The sequence below is a fragment of the Ixodes scapularis genome, unplaced genomic scaffold, assembly GCF_016920785.2.
Source record: "Ixodes scapularis isolate PalLabHiFi unplaced genomic scaffold, ASM1692078v2 ptg004490l_1__unscaffolded, whole genome shotgun sequence".
In the NCBI taxonomy this organism is placed as follows: domain Eukaryota; kingdom Metazoa; phylum Arthropoda; class Arachnida; order Ixodida; family Ixodidae; genus Ixodes; species Ixodes scapularis.
This window is the reverse complement of record NW_024610409.1, coordinates 50,460-60,458: the sequence shown is the minus strand read 5'-3', so window position 1 is coordinate 60,458 and position 9,999 is coordinate 50,460. Positions and strand designations below refer to the sequence as shown.

Here is a 9,999-nt window from a genome sequence, read left to right as displayed (position 1 = left end):
CTTGGAATGGACTGCCATTATTTTCTAGTGCCGAATTGAGACAGTGGATTTCATTTTTCTCCGTCTGCTGGCGTTCTGTTGAGAGAGATGATAGTGCCGCCCACTGTATGTTTTATTCACTTTTGTTCACGAAAGTCAGCACTTTTGTACAGCGGCAACGCGTTTTATGACGCCTGTGTTTGATACTAAAAAGAATGATCAAATCTGAAGAGAAGCTTTGACATGTCTTGCTTTTTGCTTTCAATTTCTTTACAGATGCGAGAGTGATATTCGATTTGACAAAATGCGTCACGGATTTTGTTACGAAGATGGCAGAGGAAAGACATCGACATATAGTTTCATTGAACCTTTCGGCCGCTGCCAGTTTCCCATTAGAGGGGAAGTATGTGCTTCCATGTGATTCTATTGCCCGCAAATTGTCATTGATTCATTAGATCTAAATGTATTAATCATCTACTAGATTCCCTAATTCATTCATTTAAAGATATGCAAATATGAAGAAATTTACCGAGAAGTTTTCAGTGGCTGACCATAGTGAGATAACAAAAGAGCACAAAAACGAGAAGCATATAGTGATGAAATAAAAATAAAAGGAAGTATTTATTGAAGGGTTCTTCAGTTTTCTTCATGAACGTACGTGGCGTGCCATGGTACGCCACGAAGACAACGTAATATTCTAGACTCCTTGAGAGAAAGGCGAAATTTCGGCCATTTCGAAATGGCGGAGTATAAACGCGGATATTGGGTGTCCCAATTGGGACGTAGCACGTAGCACGCCAAACCTATCATCTGCTTTTTCTATTTATTTTTTTTTCTCGTTATTTCACTTGGGACCGCCGATGTACGCTCTTACGATTTGCCGCGTTCTGCTACAGTTTTTAACCTCTTGACCACGAATGAACACGAAATCTGGGTTGGCTTTAGTGAGGATGCAAGCCTGAAGTCATATCTTGATGGCAACACTGTAAGAGAATGCACATGCGCTAAACCACCTTGTGATTTCCGTACACCTGTGCCAATGTGTCGGACCACTCGGACGTCACTGAGTGTTTATTCCGGATTGCATATGGATAGACAGATGAGTGGATGAATGGATAAATGGATGGATACGAAAGGTGGAACCGTTTCAATTGAGCTTCAACTTGCGTCACTTAGTCAGTGTTTTTATAACAATAGTTAACCTCTTCTGCAAGGTACTCTATTGCACTGTATGCTCTCTCTCTCTCACTGGCGCTCTTATCTGATCTAAACTCTTCTTCGTCCAAAACAAGCAGTTTCATTCGGCTTCGCCGACATTTTTTAGAAATTTTCGTACGTACACTGCCTTTTTTGCTTTGTTTTCCTATTTTAAATATTCTATTCAGGCCACAGCTCGGAAAACTTTTCATGTTGACGATTTAACACCTCTCCAGACGTTTCATATTTCGGATTTGCTAGGCTTCTTTGTGCAGATTATCATTGTGGGTGGCGCTTTGTATACTTTACCTCGGAGTATAAAAGCTCCGGTATCTTTTGTGGTTAAGCAAATAATTTATTAATTAGCCATGATGCTTTTCCAGTTTGCTTACCAAGAATAATATTTAAAAGCAAATAAATAAATAAATAAAAAACCTTAATGTGGACATTTTTTTCTTCTGCAGAACACCATTTAGAGTTGAAGTCAGAAACATCACATACGGAGACAATGTCCACACCAAGAGGTCCGATAAAACTACCAACTATTCTGAATATTTCAAGAATGAAGATTACAGCAGACCTGAACAGAAAACTTACAGGAGCCATATTCGTAGGCCATTAGCTGCCATTTGGAAATTACGTTCTGTCTTCCAGAGCGAATTTGCTCTAGGAATAAATACCAAACCTCCGAAGGTGTATAAAGGTTCTCAAGAGGAAGTGTACAAATTCGATCTCAACGATACACTGATGCTGGAACGGAAGGGATTCACGTACCTCGTCAGGAACAAAACGTTCAAGGTACCACCCAGAAAAAAAACGGAAGTGACTCTTACAGTTCGAGACGAAACGAAGGTACGTTTGATTCGCTTATAATATTCCCGATTTATAGTATAGAAATGATACGCACCCCAAATGCCCAGTCATATTTCCCCCGTATGAAGATGAACGCCCCACGCAGATTGTCTCTCCCTCGATTCAACGTGTCCCTGAAAAAAAAAAAAAAAAAACAGTGTTTGGTTTAGCATAACTTTACTACGCATCACCGAACGTTCAGTCTTTACCAAAATGTAGCGCTAGCGGCTTGGACCAGACAACAAACCGTTATTTTATTCAAAAAGGTGATAAGCGATTTGATGAAACTTTAAAAAGGCAAAATTGGACCCGTTTCTGGTCGCTAACAAAAAATCACCTCCCTGTATTTGCGGGCTTTTTTTTTTTTTTTTTTTTTTTTTTTTTTTGTAGTGAACGGCAAGCTTTAATACTTTCGCATCTGGTCCGGAACGCTAGCGCAGAATACAAACTCTAAGGTATCTGGACCATCTGTTTTTTTTTTTTCTTGTTTTGTTTTTGCAAGTCATTTGGGAGAGACAATAGCCGTACTCTATAGAGGGAACTTGTCGAATAACCTATTTTAACATATGTTATAGAACTAATATAAAAAACCTGCGGTGTGAATTGCATGCCATTTTGCCCAGCTCAGTGTCATAGCGTAGACTATTTTCTTTTTATTGGGTCTAAACATAATTTCAGACTCTTCGTTCGCCAACTTTGAAATTGCAGCAATTGGCTCTCTCTACATGATGGCTTGAGAGAGTCGGCAACACTGGCACTTGACTGCATGTGTCGTCACGTTCGTACGTCGCGGAACGCTCGGCTTGCTCAGTTGCACAAGTGTTTCTTTTTAAGAAGGAAGGGCAGACTCTTCTAAATTTATTGATTTGCTTTATAGAAATACAGCACGTGTAATAAACATTAATTCGCATTTCTAAAGTTGACAACCCCAAAAGCGAGTTGGACCTAGGCTAGCAGCGGTATATTTCCGTGGCTAAACTTCTCATTCATACAACGGCATAGACACCAGACACCATCAGGGCTGCTAACTGCCCGCTTTCTAAATATACACAGAACGCAACTCTTTTTTTATTGTTCCATAGACTTTAGATTTAACTGTCCGGCGACCCCGTGACCTAACGTAGCATGACTTACCTTTTTTTTATTATCTGCGTTTTAATTTCCTCTGCCCACTCTAACTCATTAGTCGTTCAGTGTCTTGATTCTGACTTTTGTCCATCCGGAATCCTTAATATTATTTTGAAGACTATCACACTCGAAACTTACAAGTTGTCAATCCTTTGACTTAAAACGAAAGAAACACACAAGAGGACGAAACAGACGACACAGCTTTTGTGTCGTCTGTTTCGTGTCGTCTGTTCCGTCCTCTTGTGTGTTTCTTTCGTTTTAAGTCAATGTAGATTACCAACACGCTCAAGTCTATAATTGTCAATCCTTTTTTTTATTTTTATTCTTTTATTTCTAGATGCGATCATTCGGGGCCAGTATCGTCTTGAAGGGCTATTTCGGCGTCAAAATATGGCCGAGGGGAGACGAACCGAGTTCCTGGATTATCTGCGTCACCGAACTTCCCTGTGAACACCTGACCAAAACAGCCGATGACGAGATGACATTTCTAGTTAATGGCACTTTCGAGGAACGCTATCCGGTCTCAAGAATCACGCTGAAGACGCACGACTTGGTGGAGAGCGAAGAGGAGATTGAGGTTCCCCCGATATTTTCACGAAAACAAAGAGTTTTATGAAATGCCGCTACAGTAATGTGTCACATAGCAAAATGAGAAACTTAATTTAGGATAACGAGACTGTGTTGACCATTTGTACCCTTGTTCATAAATAAATGCGTCGAAACAGCACAAGCTCCCCTATTCTTCTCGTCAACCTGGCCGCCTAAAGTGTGTGCAGCGCCCGGGCTGCGTCCTGGCACATCAAACAAGGTACCTGCCCTGTTGAACTACTTGGTTTGAGTGGCTATCTTACACCCTCCGTAGGGCATGTGAGAAGGGTTTGCAAAATTTTAAGATCTGAGTACTGGCGCCAGGCTAGATTCTTCAAAGACTGCCTGTGGGTTGCCTGTGGCGTCAATGGGGCCGATTTGTACCGGCAACGACGATCCTTTTCTGAAATGAATAGGACATTGAGTAATGTTACCGAGTTTTTGTGGCAGCGAGTTCGACAAAACCTCCCCAAAAAGAAGAAAAAACCTTTTACAGCTGCAGGGAGATTTACCAACCTCGGGGATATTGTAGTACCCCATTCCCTTCAATCAACCTTGAATCTTGGCCCCAAGTTTTGCCTTCAACCGAATCTGCGCCCTCCGGAACTACTTACTTTGGCAAGAAAGGTGGCGTACAAGACTGATGAGAAGATAAGACCTCGATGTATATCGGAATGTGTTGACGCTATTTCTGTCTCGGGGAAAGTCCAGACCCAGGATCCTATGCGTCTGGTTAACTTCTTGGTCGACAACCAACAGCGTGTTTTGGAGGTCGATAAAGAAGGCTCCTTCGTGATAATGCCTGAAGGCATGTATAATGAAAAAGCCTGCGCAGCAGTACAAAAGAACTTCCGACAGATGCAGATTGTGATGAAAAAAGTGAAGAGCCAGGCTCTCAGTCTGTGTGAACGTCTCACGTTAACACAGTTAGCTGACAACATCAGAAAAGCTGATGAGCTGCACTTAGAAATCTTCTTCAGTGCCAAAACACACAAGGAAGCATGCCCATTCCGAGCTATTGTTACTGAAAGAGGTTCGTGGCAACGGCAAGTATCGACATATCTGCAGAAACACCTTTCAGGGTTAAAAATTAGTGACCCCTTTTTGATCAGCAATTCGGAGGCTGTTCTTGAATTTCTGAAGACAAATGACTTTAACAATCACAGTGTCTTCAGCGTGGATGTTCATGACCTCTTCTACTCACTTCCCCATGATTCCTTGCTCGCCTCTGTCAGGTCCTGCATTGAGTCACATGATGAACTTTCGTTCCGGAACTCAAGTGGGATAACGTTGGAAAGTTTCCTAGAACTTCTCCATTTCTATCTTAGTTCCACTTTCATAGAGTGGCAAAATGGGGTTTATTTACAAAAGTCGGGTGTGTGCATTGGCTCATGTGTAGCACCGGTTTTAAGCGATATTTTTCTTTCGGGTGTTGACCGTACTATTGAGTCTTCCATTGAGTCCACGACTGTCACAAAAGTGTTTAGATATGTCGGCGACTTCTTGCTGGTGTACAAAAAAAACGGTCGATAATGATGTCTGTAAGACAATGGACATTTTCCACAAATGTGGTTTGGGACTTGTCTTTACCTGTGAAACGCCAAAGGAAGGAATTTTGCAATTTCTGGACCTTTCGCTTTGTCTGCTACCCAATCACCTGTGCTGGACCTTTTCCCCTCGTTCCAAGAAAGGCATCCTAAACTACACGTCCTCTCACTCCAAAGTCGTTAAAAGGGGTATAGCTATGTCATGCCTTACAAGCGCCTTAAATAAGTCTTGTTTTCATACCCTCCAATGTAGTTTTGAAGCACAAATTGAGAGGCTGACATCCTCGGGCTTTCCTATGCAGGTGCTGACTGAGGTTGTGGGAACTCTGGTCAAGAGAGTGAAGGGAGTTCAAAAACCTAAGCCCGCTTTTGACAAAAAAAGAATTGTGGTCGTCCCGTATATGCATAAAATTTCCCACAATCTTAAAAAGGTGGCTAGCCGTTACGGGGTCCCTTTAGTGATGCCAGCCCCCCAAAAAATGGCTCAAATTTGTCCAAAAGTTCATGCTAAGGTAAACAATTTTAAAAAACATACGTGCCACAAGAACCACTGCCACTTTTATGTGCCCTGCTCCCTGAGTGTAGTATATAGTATCCCTCTTTCATGTGGTAAAAGCTACGTTGGACAGACCGGACGGTGTGTGAACGACCGGCTACGAGAGCACAATCTCTCTCTAAAGTCTACGGTGGGGGGCCATCTACCTCTTCACTGTAAATCGTGTAATTGTACGCCATCCTTAGCGGAAACCAAGATAATAGGCAGGTACCGAGAAAAACACACCAGAGAGATTTTTGAAGCTTTCATTAATCTAAGCATGGGCGAGTGTCATTAACAGAGGAGGAAATTGCGTTTTTAAAATCATTTTCGTGTGGGTAATTTTAACAGTACCCCTCGAGCCCTCGGGCCTCTGGTGCCTCGTGCCTGTGTGGCCAACGCTCGAGCGGATTCCGCGTTCTGTACCACTTTCTTTTCTTCTTTCGTTAATACATGAGTTGTGAGTGTGCGCTTGTCTGTCGTCTACGTGTTCCTCTTCTCTGTCCTTGTCCCTGTGTGCGCAACTGTCACTATGTTCAAGCTCCCCTGTTTGCTCATTGTGGACACGGTTCTCCACACGCGTTATTTGTGAGCGAAACTGTAGCTTTAAACACCAGCATGTTGCCCTGAACCACCTGAGCGTCATTTGCATCGCACGAGCGCGTTTCGGCGTGAACCCGGCTCTGTTTCGAGAATGACTCCGGCGTGACTGTTTGGCGAATACTCAAATCCACTCGCAAGTTTCGTGTAAAATAAAATGACGACCGACAATGTTGCCTGATGGTGTTTTGAAGGGAGTCTATTAAAACGCAGTATACCATATCGCCGTGACTAGCGAGTGCAGAGGCGTCAAGGTGCTGACAATAATAGAAGTTTTATGTGGCAAAGTATATAGGTGCCCTAAAACCGGCATCGATGTCGGCATAACAAAGGGAATAAACACTCGCAAAACACTGGCTCAATGCTGTAAGCTACCGCTCACTTCATACAGTCTACAGGGTGAAGAACATTCGGAACCAGAATGCACGGTAAGCTTCCTGGGTTCCAATGTGCTTCTATCGCTGCAGCGTGATACCTCCCGGAATGGATCTCGTTGCAGCGAGGTACCTCGCGGTATTGCAGCTTTTGAGGAGGAAACTTCAGCGATGGAAGGAGAAAATGTAGTGATTTGTCGTCAATACGTTCGACGATAATGAGAGCATCGATTCAGCGCAGTGCTGCATTTGTGAACTAGTGTACGTCCATCACTACCGTTGCAATAAACGACTGTGTTTTCTTCGTTCTACGGCTGCTAGGCGGGCTACGCGGAATGCTGATACAGATGTCCATACTTACCATAATAGACCCATCTCAAAGGTTCGTGAGGCAACATTGGAGGCCGCCATATTTTGGGCATCGCTTCCTGAGCAAAACGTCCGAGTGAGTGGATTCAAGTTCACGCGGAACGCTGATGCAGCATTCGTGTCCGATGCATACTAAAAGTGCATGCCCGAAAATTTGGAGGACGCTTAGGCTTCGCCTTTAAGAGTGGAACGCGATAGCGTTATCGGGCCCCGTTCGCAAAGCATTCTCATATAAACCCGAGCTTTTTCCCAAGCCGTGCAAGCGTGTGCGCGTGGCCTAGTCGGTAGCGTCGCGTGTGACGTCACACGTGTGACGTCACGTGAAGTCACACGTGAGCGTTGTGGGATGTTCGAAATTTCCGCGCGAAGTCATCTGGTGTGACGTCACACGTGGCTTTGACGTCATGATCCCATCGACCCGCTAAATTTGGCGGAAAAATGTTCCGGCAAATTTTTCCGCTAAATTTGGCAAAAAATGTTCCGCTTAATTTAGCGAAAAATTTTCTCGTCATATTCAGCGGAAACAAATTTCAGCGAAATTTAGCTGGTCGATAGGGTCATGACGTTATTGCCGCGTGTGACGTCACACGTGACGTCAAACGTGGTTGTGACATCATGACCCTATTGACTAATCAGGATTTTCTAGTCCTCGGATAGTTGACGCAAAAATTACTGGACGGCGCGCATTTTTTAAAAGGGTCAATTAGGACTTCTGCGAGTACAACCCCTGGGCGCCGCCATACCTTGGTGCTGGCATGGCTGGATAGTATGATACTCAAGCATTGCTGAGGTGTGCCCACAGTTGTCAGACAGACGGCCAAACTACGCATTTTTTATCCACGTTGGCCAGACTAGTTTTTAGACACAACACATTCTCGAGGTTGAAGACAAGCAAATGACGACACACACACACACACACACACACACACACACACACACACACACACACACACACACACACACACACACACACACACACACACAAACACACACACACACACGCACAAGCACACGCACACGCACACGCACACGCACGCACACACACACACATACACACACGAAAAGTCTTAAACATAGCTGTGTACGAAAATTTTTATGCGTGTTTAGTCATTCGTTTACCTGTTGTTTCAGGGTAATGTTATGTCAAATCTTCACCAGCTCTTTTGCGCCCTAAACTGTCGGCTTTTGCACATGGCAGCAGGGTGCTTCTGCTCGGTGCCGTGTGTCAGATCGTAGGCTGCCTTCACTTGACATCAATCCGCCATTCTCCTGAATCCTGCTTAATGTCAGTGAAGTGTATATTCGCATCTAGATGTGAAGGTTGCCTCAAGTACGAAACCCGATGTACAAAGTATACGCCTTTCAAATCGTTGACCTTCCGGTTTTTGCTCTTGCTGTGCTCCAAACTCCGTTGAAACGAAGCGCAGATCCCCTCTTCACTGCACTACACATTAAGGTCGTATACCCCCCCCCCCCCCCCCCCCCCCCCCCCCAAGAGACTCAGAGGTCTTGTTGTATACAATATCAAAGTGAAGGGCTTGGTGAGAACGACTGTTGTCACACAAGGAGGCTGGATATTTGCTAGCAGAAGCGTCGCCAGTTGAGGAAAGAGATGGCGGGAGCTTCCTAAAACGAGTACTTTCCCAACAAATGGGTTTTGTATCCGCACGTAGCTTTATTCCTGAATAAACTTCCCAAGGAAAGGCAGCAAGCGGCACCTGATTTGCTCGATTCCCGTTTCCTTTACTACAAAAAGCACGTTTACTTAAAAGGATACGCACGAAACGTTCCAGGGTTTTTGTCAAGGCATTTGGGATTAACTACTTATTCCGTTCGTTTGTTGTTCCCAATGGTCAAAACTTGCGGTTTGGCCTTGCTTGACGAAAGAGGAAAAAGTGAAAGCCGCTTACAACTCCCTGTAACGCCGAATTAGAGCGCAGCTCTTGAGGAGGAGGAGGGAAGGGCACTGGGGGGGGGGGTTAAACTAACCAGGGGGGTCACGTGACCTTGGGGGGTCACGTGACCCCCAATGCCGATGATGTCATCACTGACGTCACTGATGACGTCATCAGTGATGATGACGATGACGATGCGGATGCCGGTGACGACATCAGTAACGATGACGATGCGGGTACCGATGACGTCATTAGTGACGTCACTGATGACTTCACCAGTGATGATGACGATGACGATACGAATGTCGGTGACGTCATCAGTGACGTCTCTGATGACGTCATCAGTGATGATGACGATGACGATGCGGATGCCGGTGACGACATCAGTGACGTCACTGATGACGTCATCAGTGATGATGACGATGACGATGCGGATGTCGGTAACGTCATCAGTGATGATGACGATGACGATGCGGATGCCGGTGACGTCATCAGTGATGATGACGATGACGATGTGGATGCCGGTGACGTCATCAGTGATGGTGACGATGACGATGCGGATGCCGGTGACGTCATCAGTGATGATGACGTAATCAGTGATGATGACGATGACGATGCGGATGCCGGTGACGTCATCAGTGACGATGACGTCATCGGGGGGTCACGCGACATCGGCGGGGGTCACGTGACCTCGGGAGGTCACGTGAACCCCCCCCCCACCCGAGGTCACGTGACCCCCGAAGTCACGTGACTCCCCTGAGGTCACGTGACCCCCTCCTCGAGGTCACGTGACCCCCCCACGAGGTCACGTGACCCCGGTGGGGGGCTCGCGCGGTGCATTATGGGACATTTCCCATGATGCACCGCGCGGTTACGCCGACGGCGACGGCGACGCCGACGCCGCTCAAGCCGGAAACGGGCCCCTAAGAGCTGCG

General features: G+C 45.4%; 1 protein-coding gene across 1 annotated transcript; it reads left to right on the top strand.

The window, feature by feature from the left end:
- Positions 1-255: 255 nt before the first annotated feature.
- On the top strand, positions 256-3,883 carry LOC120839467 (the record flags this gene model as incomplete). The annotated part of the gene is made up of 3 exons (XM_040209736.1): positions 256-382; positions 1,641-2,028; positions 3,494-3,883. Coding segments are annotated over 3 exons (794 nt in total), but the record flags the coding sequence as incomplete, so codon positions are not given.
- Between the last annotated feature and the right edge of the window lie 6,116 nt (positions 3,884-9,999).